General features: G+C 33.6%; 1 protein-coding gene and 1 non-coding gene across 2 annotated transcripts in view; both read right to left on the minus strand.

Moving 5' to 3' along the window:
* FAF1 (Fas associated factor 1) overlaps positions 1-19632 on the minus strand; it is a 276569-nt gene that overhangs the window by 180982 nt on the left and 75955 nt on the right. The window contains exons 5-6 of the mRNA XM_016214169.2: positions 11617-11708; positions 9416-9507 (exon numbers count right to left, since the gene is read on the minus strand). Coding sequence (XP_016069655.1) covers positions 9416-9507; positions 11617-11708 — 184 coding nt within the window. The remainder of the gene's footprint in view (positions 1-9415; positions 9508-11616; positions 11709-19632) is intronic.
* Positions 15338-15444, minus strand: LOC148092428 (U6 spliceosomal RNA). The gene has a single exon (XR_015715134.1). It is a non-coding gene; the product is annotated as a U6 spliceosomal RNA (small nuclear RNA).

Consider the following 19632-nt stretch of genomic DNA (forward strand, 5'->3'; position numbering starts at 1 on the left):
AGTGGAAGTAAGCTTAGAATGTTTAAAGAAGAGCAAAGAGGCCAGTGTGGCTGGCCAGCTATGAGCCAGAGGGAGAGTGATAAAAGATGAAATAAGAGAGAAAGTCAGGGACAAGATTATATAAGTCCTTTACAGGCTATAGTACTTACAGGCCGTAACATCTGTACCTAGGTTTATGTTTTCCTAATACAGTAAGTCCTCACTTAACGTTGATGACAGGTTATGCAAATTTAGAGGAAATGACATAGAACAAAATCAGTTTTACCCCAGGTGAACTGATATAAACATTAGTTAGGTTCCTATAGCATCTCAATAACTTTATAATATAACAATGTTGAACAAAATGATGTTATTTGAGAACCTACTGTACAGACTAAGTATCTGTAGCCTTCTTCAAACAAGAACTTAAACGAACTCCCAATAACCAATAACTCTCTTCATCAACTCACCACTACCCCTAAGTTAGTTTCCCTATCTGCAAAATGCGGGTAATAATATCTACATATGACTTATCATGAGGATTTAATAACATAATATATAAAAAGGGCTTGGCAAAAAGCCTGTCTTCATAAATGGTAATTGTCATATCACTGTCACTTACCATATACTTATAACTTCACACTTCCTTAACATCCTTATTATAACTACTACTTACCTCCTATCTCAGTATTATCTACAATTTGCACTTTGTCATCAACTATTACTATAACAGCTGGAAATCCAGAACCCAGAAATGTTCTCCATTTGCTCCTATCTTCTCTTCTACCTTTCCTTCTGACCCTAAACCTGCTAGCTAACTTCATTTCAACCCCTAATCCTGGACTCCGCCCTGCACCCATGAACTGAAGTGCATACTGCATAGAAGTCTTAGGTTGAAGTCCTAACTCCCAATACGGCTGTATATGGAGACAGTTTTCAGGAGTAAGATAAGGTGAAATGAGGGCATAAAGGGGGACCCTAATACAACAGGACTGGTGTCTTTATTCGAGTTTTCTCTCTGCCATGTGAATGAGTACACAGTGAGAAAGTGAGCCAGGAAGGGAGCTCTCACCAGAAACCAAGCCTTGCTGGAACCTTGATCTTGGACTTTCCAGACTCAAGAACTGTGAGGAATAAATGTCTGTTTTGCAAGCCACCCTTCTACCGTATTTTGTTATAACAGTTCAAGCTAAGACATTCCCATACCCCTTTTGGCCACCAGCCCTCTTTCGGTTTCACTTTAACATTTTTCGCCTACTTGTTGTCTCTTTTTCCTCATACTTGCAATAATTCTTGACCCTATTCTTCCCTCAACTCCTTCCCTTCACAGTTAAGTTTTCTGAAAATGAACGTAACTCCAATTCCTCATTTCTCACTTATCCCTTAAAATTTACCACAATCTTGTTCTCATCCTCTCTGTGACAAAAATGATCTCAACAAAGTCATTACTTATATGCCAAATTCAATGGCCTTTTAAATAATCATCATCATCCTTGGAATATACAGCAGTATTTTGCACCACAGTACATTTGAGAAAAAACATACAGGTAGCAGTACAGATTTTTCAGAATTGTCTCAGTTGTAGGCATGGCTTTAAAATTACATATGGGACACACACCAATAAAAAGTTCCATTGGCATCTAGGACATATGGGTTTATAAATAGAGATTTGTAAGTCACCTTACATATTTGGAAATTGCAGGGTTGAGACTAGATGTCAGAGAGAAGGTATACAGTAACAGGGACTGATAAAAATAGAACTTTCAGGAACAAAAGCAACCTTTAGAGCAGATAAGAAAAGAGGATCTTACTGAGGAGTCAACCTGAGTGGCGACAGAACATCAAGAATGAGTGGTATCTAAGGAAAATTTCTGTAAAGAGATGAATTAAGAAAAAGCCTAATGTCTTTAATGAATAGGTTTTAAGCCCCTTGAGAATAGAACTTGTTTTTATCTAGTAGGTAATCAATAAATCTTTGATGGACTGAATCTTTCCTATAATAATATGAAACATGCATAATTAACAGGTTTTTTCCCCCTTTCTAATTTTACCATGATTTACAGTACAATTTGAAGCTGTGCCATAGGAGTACTTTTAAATGCTTTTTAAGGTGCTTTTCAAAGCATATTTAAATGCTTTTCAACTGTTATAAAAATTATGATTTAAGAATTTGCTCTTAAATTCTCAAAAAACTTGACATTCTGTTTTCTGAAAAACATAATTTACTTTAAAATAATTCTAAATAAAATTCAATTATAGGAGGCTCGTATCATAATTTTACAGCTCTTGGCTTTTTTTTTTCCCCAGAAAGAAGTTGTAAATCCAAAATAAGACTCAATTACCAGGCACCCCCTAGTGGCAATAAAATCAAGTTAAAAAAAATTTATAGCATATAATTTCAAGTAAAATCAAGTTTAAAAAAACTTTATAGCATATAATTTATGATACAGTTCTCTGTATCTGTAGTTCTCACCAAACCTTGGGAATAAAGCAGTTTGTCCATAAACAGTTTAAAAGCATGTTCTTATACATCTATATTTTACTAAATGATCAATAACGTACTGTAACTAAAAGTGAATTAACATACTAAAATTTTATGAATATTCTTAAAAGAATTAAAATAAGTGAAATAATGCATATAAATGCCTTTCAAAGAGTATATAATGATAAGTTAAAAGATTTTTAAAAAATCTCATCCTAAAGATCAGCCTCCAAAAAAGTAGGCATCTTTGGAATAAAGCATTGCATTTTTCTGTCAAGAATTTCAAAGCTACTGTAGATGGAGAGTCAGATACAGACTTCAGAGTCTGTATTTATTGTTGACCTTGAACAGTCTACAAAACTCTTTGTTTAAACACTTCAATTTCCTCATTTATAAAATAGAAGTATCCTTACATCCTTACAGGGTTGTTATAAAAATCAAGTAAGTTGAATAAAAAGTATTACTACTGGTATTTATTAGCATAAATAAATCATTTTAATTATTGTTCTCTGAAATTTGTGCTTTCACATATAATACCACTCCTGCTTACTAAATTTTCACAACCACGCTGAAAACTAAAAAAAATGCTTCCCATTTTATAAATAAAAAAATAAGCCCCTAGCCAAGTTGGGACTACGATCCAAAATTCTTCTCATTATACCCTGTGATGTCTTTTATCTGGCAAAACAGGTAATAATCATATTACTTTCCCAATTTGGTTATAATAAATTTTAAGAGTGGCACTATAATACCAATGCTGTCTAGTCTGTTTGAGAAAACTGGTATTTTATAAAGAAAGAACCTAATGTTTGCCATTACACTGGAAATGGAATGGTAGAATATACCAGCAGGACTTTGCCATAGTTCTGCATTGCAATTAACCGGCAGTTTATTATCCAGCTTCCCTCCACTGCCAACATCCACTGACTCATCTCAGAGAAATAAAACAATAAAACTAATTAAACATCAAACCAAAGACCTAAATAAAATATACCATTTAAAAAAAAAATCCCAGCCCGGCGGGGCGTGGCTCAGCGGTTGAGAGTCGACCTGGGATCCAGGCGATCGGGGTTCGATTCCCAGTCAGGGCACATGCCCAGGTTGTGGGCTTGATCAATGACTCTCTGATCATTGATGTTTCTTTCTCTCTCTCCCTCTCCTTTCCTCTCTCTGAAATCAATAAAGATATATTTAAAAAAAAAAAAAAAATCCCAAATCTGGCCCTGGCCGGGTGGCTCAGTTGCTGGAGTGACATCTCATACACTAAAGGTTGTGCAACCAAAGGATGCAGGTTTGATTTCCAGTCAGGGCATATACCTAGGTTTCGGTTCAATCCCCAGTTGCAGTGTACATGGGAGGCCACCAATTGATGTTTCCCAGTTGGAGTGTACATGGAAGGCAACCAATTGATGTTTCTCTCTCACATCAATGTTTCTCTCTTTCTCTCTCTCTCGCTAATAAAAAAATTAAAAAAAAAGCATATCCTTGGGTAAGGATTAAAAAAAAATCCCAAATCTGATACTAAAACAGGGATGGGAAAATATGTTCATAAACTTTCCTATTTTCCTCTACCAACTTCAGAGCTCTCCCATTCATTTGCCAATTCTCAAATATAACACTAAAAATCAGAACTACCTTTTATTTTCTCCTTTTTAGATTATAAATTAGGTTATAAGTTACAAATACGTTTTCTATGAATTCACCAAGTATAACAAAACTCTGCAAAAACAAATCAAATTAAGTCATTGTGAAGTTTAGTACACAGCAATTTTATCTGTCTACCATACTTGATAACATGATGGCTATATATAACTCAACAGGAAACTATTTTTGGACTCCACTATATAGTTAAGGTGTCAAAAAATTATTTTTATTTGGTGAAACACAATATAAAAATTACAAGTTAAAAGTAATTATTACCATTAGCCTTTAAGATTCTGCATAAATTTTGTTTTGTTTTTTGTCTCCTATGAAATCAGAATTTAAGATATATATCACACACACAAAAATGTCTAGTTTTACAGAAAGATATATTAACAAACTAAAATAAATACACCTTTGCTTTTTAGTTATATCTTAATAAAATATTCATTAATATGACTTTTTCATCAGCAGGAAATTCTACATGCCCCTCCTCCCATCACCCACTTACTCTGTGCTTTGTGTCTTTTGTTCCACTTTGAATTTTTCTCTTTTTCTTATTGTTCCAACACAGAAAACATCATCATTATAACTTGGTAAAAATCTATAAAACCAACTAGAAAAGACTACTTTAGTGCTATATGAAGATTCATTTTCCAATAAACACTGCATTTCAGAAGCATTGTAGGCTCCTGCTTGCCTAGGGATTGAGCAATTGGCAATCAAACTAAGGTCAGCCACATGGCAACGAAGAACATTTCCATTAGCCCAGGAAGACTTTTTGATAAATCCATTTAATCATGCTACTGGAAAGTAATAGATTACAACCAATATTATCTCCTATCTGCTTATAATTATGTGGATTACATATTTGATGACAGTGATTACACTTGGTTAACAAACCTAGAAAATAATGTTCTACCTGACTACATAAAGAACCATATCTATAACTCTTTGTTTAACTTAATCTTATCTGGTGTTTATATAGACATTACTATAAACAGCAGGACTACAAATACTGTTTGGCTATTTGTGATAGTATGCAAATTCAACTTCCTACTAGCATATGATCTGGACATAGAGGGTAAGGAGCAACCCGAGAAATCTTTAAATTCTTAACCTAAAACAAACTATTAAAGGACTACCAAATACAATTACATTAAATTTAACTTTTTTTAGTTCAGTAATTTCTACTTGGTTTTTCCCCCATATAGAGCTCCTAAAAACCCTTGGAATTTTCTAAGTGATAAGAGTGATAAAGGTGAAAGGAGCAAGGAGTTTTTTCTTACTCACAAGCCCCCTTCACCACACCTGAGTTTGTTAATAAGGTGACTTTTAGAAAACCCCTCAGGATGGGGATTAATAGGGAACCAACCTTGTGATTAGATGCTATCCACATCCCCCTTTTCCCACCTATGAGGAGAGAAGAGGGGCAAGAAGCTGAGTTAATTACTAATAACAGCCAATGACTTAGTCAATCATGCCTATGTAAAAAAGCCTCCATAAAAACAAACAAACAAACAAAAAACCTTAACTGAAGGATTTTGGAGAACTTCCAGTTGGGGAATAAGAATTCATCCATGTGCTAGGAGGGGGGCATACCATCAGCTTTACAGGCACAGAAGCTCCTGTGCTCCAGATCCTTCTGAATCTCGTCCTATGTATCTTTTCATCTGGCTGTTCATTTATATCCTTTCAAATATGCTTTTTAACAAATCAGTAACAGTAAATAGGGAACATTTCCGAGTTTAATGAGTTATTCTAGCAAATTATCAAACCCAAAATGGAAGTTACGTAAACCTCCAATTATAGTTGGTCAGAAACAGGTGACAACCTAGACTTGCAATTACTGAACTGATGTGGGGGGCAGCCTTGTGGGACTGAGCCATGAACCTGTTGGGTCTGATGCTATCTACATATAGGTAGTATCAGAATTTAGTTAAACTGTAGAACATCCAGTGGGTGTTGAAGAATTGCCTGGTGTGTGAAAAAACAAAGACAAAAAAACACATATTTTGTGGCCAGAAGTGTTCTATGAGATGTGTCGTAGAGAACAACAGAAATGTTTTCCTTCCACTACATAAATAATAAAGATATTAGGTAAATGGTGGGTAAAAGTTTGACAATACTCAAAAGTTTAGGAATACAGGTCTCTCTACCACACAAAATCAACAAGTTGCATTAAAAAAAAAAAAAAGTGTATAAAAATTATAAATATCTAAAACAACTCAAATATAGTTCTGAAATGAGATTGTACTCACAAAAATTATGACTCTAACACTAGCATAATCATTCACTTCAGATCAGTTTGCTTCATCTAGCAATAACAACACAATATATAATTAAACATTAATTTGTTCATTCTATAAATGTACTGAGTTTCACTCTGAAAACTGAAGAAAGAATGAGATGCTCTACTCCAAACAGAGAGGAAGTCTTAATAAAATTTTATATTAAAGAAAATTACAGGCCAATATCCTTGATGAACACAGATGCAAATATTCTCAACAAAATATTATCAAACTGGATTCAACAATACACTTAAAGGATTATACACCATGACCAAATGGAATTTATCCCAAGGATGCAAGGATGGTTCAACATCTGTAAACCAATCAACAGGATACATCACATTAACAAAATAAGGATAAAAACTATATGATCACCTCAACAGATGCAGAAAAAGCATTTGACAAAATTCAACATCCTTTTATTATAAAACCTCTCAACAAGTGAGTATAGAGGAAACATACCTCAACATAATAAACGCTCTATATGGCAAACCCACAGCTAATATTGTATTCAACGGTGAAAAGCTAAAAGCTTTTCCTCTAAGATCAGAAACAAAACAAGATTGCCCACTATCACCATTTCTATTCAAGAGTATTGAAAGTCCTACCCACAGCAATCAGACAAGACAAAAAAGAAATAAAAGGCACACAAATTGGAAAAGAATAAGTAAACAATCTTAATATTTATAGATGACATGATGTTATATATAGAAAACCCTAAAGACTCCACCAAACAACTAGTCAAACTAATAAATGAATTCAATAAAGTTTCAGGACACAGATATCTGTTACATTTCTATACAACAATAATGATCAGAAGGGGAAATTAAGAAAACTACCCCATTTATCAAAAAGCAGACAATACCTAGGAATAAATTTAACCAAAGAGGTGAAAGACCTGTACTCTGAAAACTATGACACTGAAGAAAGAAACTGAAGAAGATACAAATAAATAAAAGGATAGACCTTGCTCATAGACTGGGAGGATTAATATTGTTAAAATGTCCTTACTACCTAAACAAATATACAGATTCAATGCAATCCCTGTTCAAATACCAATGGCATTCTTCTCAGAATTGGAACTAATCCTAAAATTTATATGGAACCACAAAAGACCCCAATAGCTAAAGACATTTTGAGAAAGAACAAAGTGGGAGATATCAAACTCCCTGATATAAAACTATACTATAAAGCTAGAATAATTAAAATGGTATGGTATTGGCATGAAAACAGATACACAGATCAATGAAATAGAATACAGAGGCCAGAAATAAATCCTTGCTTATATGGTCAAATAATCTACAACAAAGGTGGCAAAGAATATACAATGGGGTAAAGATAGTCCCTTCAATAAGTGGTGTTGGGAAACTAGAACAGACACATGTAAAAAAATGAAATTGGACCACTTTTTTACACCATATAAAAAAAAACCCCAAAACTCAAAATGGATTAAAGACTTAAACTTAAGACTGGAAACCATAAAACTCCTAGAAGAAAACATAGACAGCAATCTCTTTGACACTCCTCTTAGCAATATCTTTTTGGATATGTCTCCTTGGGCAAGAAAAACAAAAGAAAAAAAAGATAAACAAATGGAACTACATCAAACTAAAAAGGTTTTGTACAGAGAAGGAAACCATCAACAAAATGAAAAGCCAACCTATTGAATGGGAGAAAATATTTGCTAATCATATATCTGATAAGGGGTTAATATTCAAAATATATAAGGAACTCATACAACTTAACACCAAAAAAATAAACAATCTAATTTAAAAAATAGGCAGAGGATCTGAATAGACATCCCTCCAAAGAGGACACACACACACAGCTAACAGACGCATGATGAGATGCTCAACACCACTAATCATCAAGGAAATGCAAATTAAAACCACAACAAGATATCTCACACTGGTCAGAATGACTATTATAAATAAATCCACAAATAACAAGTGCTGGCAAGGATTTGGACAAAAGGGAAGCCTCGTACATCATGAGTAGGATTGTAAGGTAGTGCAATATGAAAAACAGTATGGAGATTCCTGCTTAAAATTTAATTTAAAAAAATTAAAAATAGAGTTGCTATACGATCCAGCAATTCCATTTCTGGATATTTATCCAAAGAAAACAAAAACACTAATTTGAAAAGATACATGCACCCCTATTCATTCCCGCATTACTAGTACTAGCCAAGATATGGAAGCAACCTAGCTGTCTATCGATAGATAAATAGATAAAGATTTGGTACATATATATTATTCAGCAACAAAAAAGAATGAAATCTTGCCATTTGTGACAACATACATGGATCTAGAGGGTATTACACTATGTGAGATAAGTCATCAGAGAAGACAAACACCGTATGATTTCACTTATGCGTGGAATCTGTAAAAACAAAACAAATAAATAAAATAAAACAGAAACAGACCCATAGATATAGATAACAAGTTGATGGTTGCCAAAGGTGAGAAGAGTGGGGGGATGGGAATCTAAAAAAATTAACTATGTGATCTTTTCACAGTTTTTGATAAACAGGTAAATAAATAAGTAAATAATCAATCGTCTAGCCTAAGTTGCCTTCCAGAGCACAGTAATTTTGGGAGGAAATAATATCAGAAATATAAAATACATTATATCTGTGTTTTTCAAGTTGTATTCTGCAAAGCCCAATGAACTTTCATCAAAGATACACCTTCTTTAGCCATGGAATAGGCTGGAATTCCATTTATTCATTCTCTTCCCTCCAACTCTAGTTCTTCCCCTTCAAACAGAGAAATGACACTTTTGACTATTTTTTACATAATGGTATTTTGCTAAATATTTTCTTTGGAAAAAATGTGCCACCACCAAAACCAACCAAACTATCCACACCATATAATTTGAAAATTTATATAATTAATAGCTGTCAGTAAGTTAAAGCTTCAACAAGATTTTGACTTGACTTTGATATTTATATATAGCTTAAAGCATTATAATTAACAAGCAAACTTTCATTTCAGATTTACAGAAAAAGCAAGCACCTTACCCAGCATGACTAGATGATGAAGGTGGTGGCAAGTCTGGTGTAAGAACATAAAGACTATTGTTTTTTGGCAAATGTAGCGACTTTAAGACCGTCTGAAAAAGAAAAAAAAAACCACAAAATGAGTGCCAATTGTACATTATTAATTTTTTTCCTATAGTTCTTAAAAAACTGTCAATGCTATAGTTCGACTTTATCTTTTGACAATTTCCTAAATAGGGTAAGTGCAGAACAACTACTGAATCGAAATAACCTTGTTTCTATCATACACATCATAAATTAGCATAAATATGAATGTTAAAATACAAATTCTGTAGCTCATGAAGGGCTATAAATAGATAACACTGTTAAGACTCATTAAAATCTTCATTGAAGAAGTATATCCTTGCAACTAATATGCACTTCATTCCAGGAGCATTATAGCAAAAATTACCAATGTAGGTTTTCAGAGATCATTAGACCTAGAAAAAAATCACTGAGAGCACCTCAACCCAATGACTTTACAGGTGAGGAGCTGCAGCCTGAGACGTGAAGTGACTTGGATGAGGTCTCTATTAAGTCACTTAAATGGCTTAACTCTTACTTCAGAGAATTTTTCTGTTAAAGCACTCTGTCTGGAGTGAATAAATTACTCTTGAGCTACATCTAACCTACTGTCTTGATAACCATACAAAATTTCACTAAGTTTCTTTGCCATAAGATTCCTACATACTTTTCAAACTCCCAACTTGATGGTAAATACTTGCTAATATACTTCAAACATTTTTTGACAGCAATACACATTAAGAAACACATTTTACATCTTTACATCATAACCCAGGACATACATATTTATTCAACAGATATTTATTGAGTTACCTACTCTGTGCCAGGACTATTCTAAACACTAAGAATATAGCAGTGGACAGAACAATTTTAAACCCCTGATCTTATAGAGTTTACACTTTAGTAGAAATAAATAAAATAAGTAATCTATATAACTATTAGAAAGTCATAATTTTTTTCTATTAAACACAAAGTAGGGAAATAGGGGTGAAGAGTATGGGGATAGGGAGTTACATAACTTTAAATTGGGTGATCAGAGTCATTCTCATTTGAGCAAAGACTTGTAGTTGTTGAGGAAACTATGAGAATACATAGAAAAAAAAATATTTCAGGCAAAGGCAACAGCTGGGCAAAATTATTAATAAAGAACAAGGAATCCAGCCCAGCAAGGCGTGGCTCAGCGATTGAGTGTAGACCTAGGATCCAGGCGACCGGGGTTCAATTCCCAGTCAGGGCACATGCCCGGATTGCGGTCTAGGCAGCCGATCAATGACTCATCATTGATGTTTCTACCTCTCTCTCTCCCTCTCCTTTCCTTTCTCTGAAATCAATAAAGATATATATATAAAAAGAACAAGGAATCCAATGTAACTGAAGCCAAATAAACACTGGTAGGAGACAGATCAGAGAGGTAATAGAAATGGTAGGGGGAAGATATGCGTTGAATTATTTAGGCTAATGTAATGGCTTTGACTTTTACTCTGAATAAGATGGGAAGCTATTGGAGTGATATGATTGATATGAAAGGATCACTTTGGCCCTGGCCAGTGTGGCTCAGTTGGCTGAGCATTGTCCCATGCACCAAGAAGTTGCCAGTCCAATTCCAGGTCAGGGCATGTGTTCTATAATCAATACTTTATATATACATATACACCATGTATGTCTTCTTTCAGGCCAATAAACAGCTGTTCAGTAAATTATTATTCCAGAGCACTTGACACCCTATGAGATTTGAGAAAAAGGTAAAAGCTCTCAAAAGAATATCAAACTAACTCCTATAAACTAGTTAAAAATGGGAAAAACATACTAGTGTTTTCATTTATATACTGAACTCCATTAAACCTGTTGGTTTATCATAAATATGTGTTATCCTGAAAAACATTGCTAATTTCTTAAACTAAATTATTGCCAAATCTACTCCTTATGTAACAACATTAATAAAACCCAACTTTTATACATCACTTAGTCAATTGCACAGCTGGCAATTTGAGAAACTCACACTATATGGGGCCAGTTGGGTACCTGATATATCAGAGGGACCACTCTGCAAAGTATATGATAACCATAATGCTATATACCTGAAACTATTATAGAATAATATAAAATGTGAACTATAATTTAAAAATAATAAGAAACAAACAAGTAAATAAGAAACTCACACTGTCTTCCACATCTCCAGTCTTCCAGCCTTTTAACAGCATTTTAGACACAGGTATCTGGAGTTCATTTTCTAGAATCTGTTTAATTTCTCCTGTATAAAGAAGAAAAGACTGAATATTACTAACAAAATAATGAAATCAACATTTGTTCTTATCTAGGGCTAGCATTCATATCAAACGTATCTGATGAGTGAATAACAAAAATTTCAATAATCCAAACTTCAAATCTTGATCAAACAACATGTTGCCATTTGAAGAACTCAGGCTTCAACATTAGTTATGATAAAAGACTCCACAATTAATTAGGTAGTTAATTAATTGCATAGCTTTTTTCTTTTTTTTTTAATATATCTTTATTGATTTCAGAGAGAGGAAGGGAGAGGGAGGAAGAGAGATAGAAACATCAATGATGAGAGAGTCATTGATCGAGCCCACAACCTGGGCATGTGCCCTGACCGGGAATCGAACCCCGATCGCCTGGACCCTACGTAGACGCTCAACCGCTGAGCCACTCCTGGCCGGGCTTGCATAGCTTTTTAAAGAAATAGGTATCAGTGATTGGGGTTTGAAAAGAAACAATCTATTTTAAACCAATCAACTGATAATAACTATATGTGCTCAGTATATGGTATGAGTAGCAAGTATAAAATCTCAGCCATTATAGTATAGGGAAAGCAGATTTTAGAAGGAAGATTTGGATTGAAGTCTCATCTTGAAGAAACCAAAAACCTCTATTCTTAGTTTTTGCATCTAAAATTATGCCTATCTTCTCTACCCCTAGGGTCCAAGGATGAAAGGAAATAACATCAATGAAAGCAGCTGAAAAAAATAAAGCCAATAATTTAGAACATAATTTAAATTGTGTTAAAAAGAAAAGCAACAGATTTTCAGAAAAGGAAAACAAAACAAAACATGGTATTGGATCAAATAGAGAAAGCTTTGTAAGAGAGATGAGTCTTAAACCCAGCTTGAAGAAAAACTGGGTTTAAACCAAGCTGAAGTATGACTGGACTGTGAAGGAGAGCCAAACCAAAGGCAAGAATATTCTATTTTATAAAGACAAAAGACTAAAAGGTATAAAGGCAAAGATAAACATGATGCTAATGAGAAACAGTGAGGAATCACAATTTCCCCAGTGCTCCACAAATTATCAGGAATCAAGTCTACTTATGAATCAATCAGCTAATTTCTGGTACTAAAGTTTATTAAATGGGTAGTTGAGTCAAAATATACAAATATTTCATACGTCTGCTTTTGTTAGGTTGGTGCTGGTCTAAAATTTTAGATTAACACATAATTCAATTCCAATTATAAGTGACTGAATACTGAAAAAGCTGATAGTTATATATTGAGAGGGGAAAAAATAATTCTATGCTGATAAGGCAATAGAAGAGGGGAAATAGCTTATGTTACATAAGTTCTGTGGAAATATAGCTGCCTAAGTAAGCAATGCTACAAGCAAACCCTTCATGGACTGAATATTTTTGTACTTTCTTTAAAAAAATTCCTATCTGGACACTTTGGAATAGTGATTAAACATCATAAAAAGAATTCTGGTTCAATATTTTAAAAGCATAAATTGTTATCAACTTTGGCCTTCAAAAATGTCACTGTTGACAAAAGATTATACTATTTATGGAAATGGTAGAAAGGTGAGCCATACTTTTTTATACCAAATATAAATATACATATAAATATTGCCTTTTTGCTTGTGGCTAAGGTTGCTATTTTTAGAGCTGTACTTGCCTAGAACTGGGCTTATGCTCTTGCAAGTCTCCCCAGTGCTTTCCTCTTAGACACCTATCTTCACCTGACACCCTGACACTGCCCACTCAGACTCTTGGAAACACTTAGCATCCATAACATAAAAAAATTTCTTAAAGGACAAACAAAAACAGATTTTAGGTTAAAGTCCCAGTTACTCTTTGCAGCAAGTTTGGGTAACATAGAAAACAAATAATCCTTTGTTTCACAGGTAGAGGAAAATAGAAAACAAAACCAGAATCATGACAGCAACCTGCGTTCCTCATTTTAAAAACTGTTCTCTATTGGTCTCAATTTCTTCTTCTGTACAGTGGGGATGATAACTAGAGTACCAACAATTCATTGGTTTGCTGTATTACATGACATAAGGCATGGAAAATATTTTGTGTTAGTATGTGTTCAATACAAGGGACTCAAAAAATGTTGGTTATTTGAGTTGCACTGATTAAGGCAATACATATTGATTAAGGTAATAGCATAGTACCTGACCAGTACAGGTTCTTATAGACAGTAGTAATGGTTTCAAGGACATCCAAAATAATTTGAGGCAGTTAAGGGCTAGAATGCAGTAAGTTGCAGAGAAAGTATTCATATCTGGATTTTCCTGACTCCAAAGATCTTAACACAAAATGGCACAGCCACTATGGTAGCGCCATATGTTACTTGGTAAATTGTGAAGATATGCTGATGTCATCGAGAACAGCCCACTGAATTTGCAAACTATTTATCTGGTATGGGATTAATATGCAAAATATATAAAGAACTCTTAAATAAAAACACCAAATAATCTAATTTTTAAATGGGTGAAGGTCCTGTAGAGACATTTTCCTAGAGAAGATATACAAATGGCCAAAAGTACAAAAAAGCTGTCATAACCACTAATCATTAGAGAAATGCAAATCAAAACCACAACGATGGCAAGGCTTCATTCTTTTTTTATGGCTGAGTAATATTCCATTGTATATATGTACCACCTCTTCTTTATCCATTTGCCCATCGATGGACATTTAAAGTTGTTTCCATATCTTAGCCACTGTAAATAATGCTTCAATGAACACAGACATGCATATGTCTTTTCAATTAGTGTTTTGGGTTTCATTGGATAAATACCCGTAAATGGAACTGCTGGGTCCTTTTTTGTCTCTGGTTATAGTTTCTGTTTTAAAGTCTATTTGTCTGATATAAGTATTGCTACCCCACCTTTTTGTTGTTTCCATTTTCATAAAATATCTTTTTCCATTCCTTTACTTTCAGTGTATGTGTCTTTTGACCAAAAGTAGATTTCTTATAGGTAGCATATGTATGGGTCTTGTTTTGTTATCCATCCATCCACCCTGTCTTTTGATTGGAGCATTTAATCTATTTACACTTAGAGTATTAGTGACAAGTATGTAGCTATTGCCATCTTATTTATATTTTTTATCCTTCCTTCCCCTCCTCCTCTTTCTTCTAGAAGTCTCGTTGCTGGTTTGGTGGTGATAAACTCCTTTAGCTCTTTCTTGTTTGAGATCCATACAGTCTTATTATTTTTCTATTTTTCCTATCTGATTTTTCTTATTTCTTTTATCATCTTTTTGTAACTTCATTTGAATTTATTGAGTACTTTTAGGCATTCCACTTCATTTCAACCCTTGGCTTAATATTATCTGTGCTTCACTGTTTTAGTGATGGATCTAGAGTTTAGAATATGCAGATTTGGCAGAGTCTACCTTCAAATAACACAGAATTTGTCTTACAACCATATACTTCAATTTCCCTTTCCTGTTCTTTTTTAGTATTCTCATATCTTTACTTCTACATAATTTATAAATCCCGTGATACATTACCGTCATTTTTACTTTAAAATGTCAATTATCTTTTTTTAGGGTGAAAAGTCACAATTTTGCCAGTGAGTGCCACACATTGTGCTTGACATATTGTTTCTTCTGAGCTAATCAGCGAAGGGTGGAAGGGCTGCACAAAATATAAACACTTCATGAATATGCATGTCATCCTTGCAAAAGGGGTATGCTAATCATATCTGTATTGTTCTAATTTTAGCATATGTGCTGCCAAAGTTAGTACTCAATTATCTTTGAAAGAAATTAAAAATAGGACAGAAACATTTTCATATAATTTAACATTTCTGGCGCTCTTCATTTATTTGTGTTAATCTAATTTTCCAGCTGGTATAATTTCTTTCCAGTCTGAGAAACTTCCTTTAACATTTCTCATAGTTTTTATTTGTGTGAAAAGTATCTTTATTTAGTCTTCATTTCTGAAAGATATTTTTGTTAGGTGTAGCGTTCCATGTTGGCATTTTATTCCTTCAGCACTGAAAAAATCACCAAATTGTCTCCTGGCTGGCACTGCTTCAGAGAAGTCAGCAGTCATTATTTTTCAGTGTCTCTTTCCCTATATGGAGTGTGTTTCTGTTTCCTTACCTGGTTGGTGCTCCTTTAAAACTTTTTGTACTCCTGACTTTCAGCAATTTTATTATGACATAGTTTCCTTTGAGTTACTCCTGCTTGGAGTTACTAATAAGCTTCTTAAATCTGTGAGTTTATAGTTTTCATAAAATTTGGGTAATTTTGTGCTATTATTTCTTTAAAATTCCCCCTTCGAAAAGCCCCCATTTCCGGGACACTCTAATCACACATACATTAGACCACTTTATATTTCCCCACAGGACACTCAGGCTCTATTCTTCTCACACTCCCCTGTATTTCTGTTATTATTACTTCACTTTGCATTGTTTTTAGTGCTATGTCTTCAAATTCTCTGATCTTTTCTTCAACAGCATATAATCTGTTAAATCCTTTTATGTAAATTTTTTATTGCAAATCTTATATTTTAGCTCTAGAATTTTCATTTGGCTATTTTTTTAATATTTTTCATTTCTTTCTCCATTAATTTCTTGATTTCCTTTAAATGTATAAGCATATTTATAAAAGCTGTTTTTAAGTCTTCCGCTGCTAATTTCATTATTTTTTCCATTTACAGATGTATTTCTAATTTCTAAGTTTTCTTCAGTTTATGGCTCACAATTTTGCTACTTCTTAAGTCTACTAGTTTTTGACTGAATTCCAGGCTTTATGAAAAGTACATTAATGAGTGTCTGAATTTAGTGGTTTGCCTTTAAAGAGTATAAAAGTTTATTTTAATGGGCCCTTAAATATCATGCCTATCAGGTCTTTTGAGACTTCTTTACAACATTTTTTGGGGGTGGAATTAGAGCAGCAATTCTCAAAAGTATACTTTATAGATTCCTGGGATTCCTTGAAACTGACTATAAAAAATTAATGCTAAGTAAAACTGCTAGTACTGCCCAAATGGCGTGGCTCAGAGGATGAGCATCAAACTACAATCCAGGAGATTGGGGTTTGATTCCCGGTCAGGCCACACGCCTGGGTTTCGGGCTCCATCCCCAGCAGAGGGTGTGCAGGAGGCGGCTGATCAATGACTCTCTCATCATTGATGTTTCTATCTCTCTCTCCCCCACTCCCTTCCTCTCTCTGAAATCAATAAAAAATTAAAAAATTAAAATAAACTGCTGGTACTTTACCACAAATCAAAGTACTGGTGGTAAGCTGAACTACTACACTGCATTGTATTCTTCACCACCAAATACTTGCATTATTTTTAAAAAGCCATGCAATAACAAAAATTATTAATCAAATCTTGATGCTTTTAATATTGTGTGTGATGAAATGGGAAACACCCATAAAGAATTTCTGCTTCATACTAAAGTACAATGGAAGTTTGAGGAAAAGCATGTGTTTGCATTGAGATAAACTGTATTTTTCACCAACCACCATTTTCACTTGAACAAATGACTGCACACTATATTTTTCAGACTTGGTATTTCCTTAAAAATAAACAAAGTAAGCCTGTCAATCCAAGGAAAATAAGTGACATTTTTGTCAATAACAGAATTTGTCTTCAAACTAAAATCTAAATTAAAAATGTATATGCCACTATAAGCCTGATAGCTTCCCAAAACTTAAAATATTTTTCTGTGAGATCAGTGATGATATTAGCAATGTGATCTATTGATATTATACAATGTAATGTGTCAACATTTGGTTGATATTTATGACAAAGTGAACTAATGTTTTCCAAATGACCACTTCATGATATTACAAAATCATGCACTTAAAGAATTTTAAAAGAATGGATTTTAAAATAAAAGAATGCTAAATTTTCACTGATGTGCTTTCAGATTTTACATTGCAACTAACCTTTAACAAACTAGCACTTGCCAAGTTTTGGTTCACCATCAAATAATAGTATCAAATAAGACTATAAGAATATTATCTGAAAGGGCTATTAAAATACTCCTCCCTTCTCCAATTATATACCTGTTTGTGGCGGCAATTTCTTAAAATATTTCAACAGAAGTAACACACTGCAACAGAAAGAATGGAGAAGTAGATATAACAATCCAGCAGTCTTCTACATAGAGATTGAAGAATTGGAAAAATGTAAAACAATGCCCTTTTACTCAGTACTTTTTATTTTTGAAAATTAATTACTAATATGAAAAATATTTCTCTGGAATCTCTATTAATTGTCCCACATATGCAACAGAATCTCTTTCCTCTGGGTAAAAGAAATTTAATAGTCTCCTATGAGCTCAAAAAATTGTTTGGCTTACCCATGATGTGCAGTTTACTATTCAGTCAAAGATTTGAAGTGAGTACAGTCCAGATTTCTGTAGTTTTTCCTCTGTGTAGCTCTTTTCTCTATTTCTCCACCCTTTACAGTCTAGTAATTTCAGCCTCATGGATCTCCAATTCTTTTTTTCAACTTAGAAAAACTGTTAGGCTCTGCTTGGGTTCCCTATCCCTGTAAGGTGGTCTAGAAATTCCCTCCAGGCAGAAATCAGAGGCAGCCAGAGTTTACGTCTTTATTTCCCTTTCCTCAGGGATGACAGGCCCACTGCACTTCCTGTTATCCAATACCTCAACACAATTGTTTCAGATATTCTGCCAAGTTTTCTAGGTGCTTTAGCAGGTAGCATGCCAGTTACTCCTCTTGAGCGCAGAAACAGAAACTCATAATTTTTCATTTCTCATACAAAGTTATATTACAGATAAAAATCGCAATCTTTTCCCTGGTTTGAATAGTTCAGAAAAACGAACCTGTCAAAGATGTAGCTCATAAAAGCATATGAGACCATTATTAGGCACATTGATTCTATTTTACATAGTAATGCTTACCTTTACATTGGAAATTATGATAGATATTTTACATTCATGTGGTTTTATATTCACATGAACCCTAAATTATTACATATAACAATTTATTTTATAGATCAATATGGATATTCCAAATGTTGCTGAATATAATAAATGTCTTGCTTTTTTTTTTTTTTTTTTAACAGCAACCTTTCTCAAGAACTTTCAGTTTTTAGTGATGAGAAAACTGAAAAAAGAAAAGAAAAAAAGAAAGAAAGCCTACCTCAAATCTTAGTCAGCAATTACTATAAACAGATTTTGGCCCGCCCAATAGAGAACTAATTGGCAAAAGGTCATTCTGTTTAGTCTGCTACACTCCAATAAATTGAAAACAGATTTACAAATTCTTTATCTGTCATTTAAATGCCTGAGGAAAAATAATTTTATATAGTCATTTTTATTTTCCTTCAGATTTAATAGTTTTAATAAATACATTGTCTATAGAATTTACTACCTTCTTTTAAAATCATTTGGAAGAAATTCATGATTTAAACTTATAGTACTAAACCTTTATAATTTGTAGAAAACAAACACGGAGGTGTAAAAGAAAAATTCTATACTGGGGGTGTACTAATAATTTCCAAGCAGAACACAGCGCACTGTTGCAATGTTATGATCACTAGGATGAGAGCCTTATGACAGTTCCATCACTACATGACTATTACTGAAGGCAAGTTACAGGTCCCCTCTGGGCCTCAAATTCCACATTAACTTTTTTTAAAAAAACAAACAAACAACTAAGAACACATTTCATATTAATGCCACCTATTACCATTTTTTTTTTAATTTAAAAAATGTCAACACAAGGTGACACCGAAAGGTTAAAACTGCCCTTAACAGAAAAATGAGACAGCCTACCTCAGTAGACACAATAAGGAAATCAAACCTGCCACTTACAAGAAACAAATGTACAAAAAAATGTCATGTGGATTTTTCTCAAGCACAATTCTCAAAAACAAATTTCCTCCCCCTTCATTCCATTAACATTTTTGTCCTTTCAGAAATCTTTTACTGCCTCTATTCATTTCCTCAT

This window comes from Miniopterus natalensis, chromosome 9 (genome assembly GCF_054644295.1).
Source record: "Miniopterus natalensis isolate mMinNat1 chromosome 9, mMinNat1.hap1, whole genome shotgun sequence".
Taxonomy (NCBI): Eukaryota; Metazoa; Chordata; class Mammalia; order Chiroptera; family Miniopteridae; genus Miniopterus; species Miniopterus natalensis.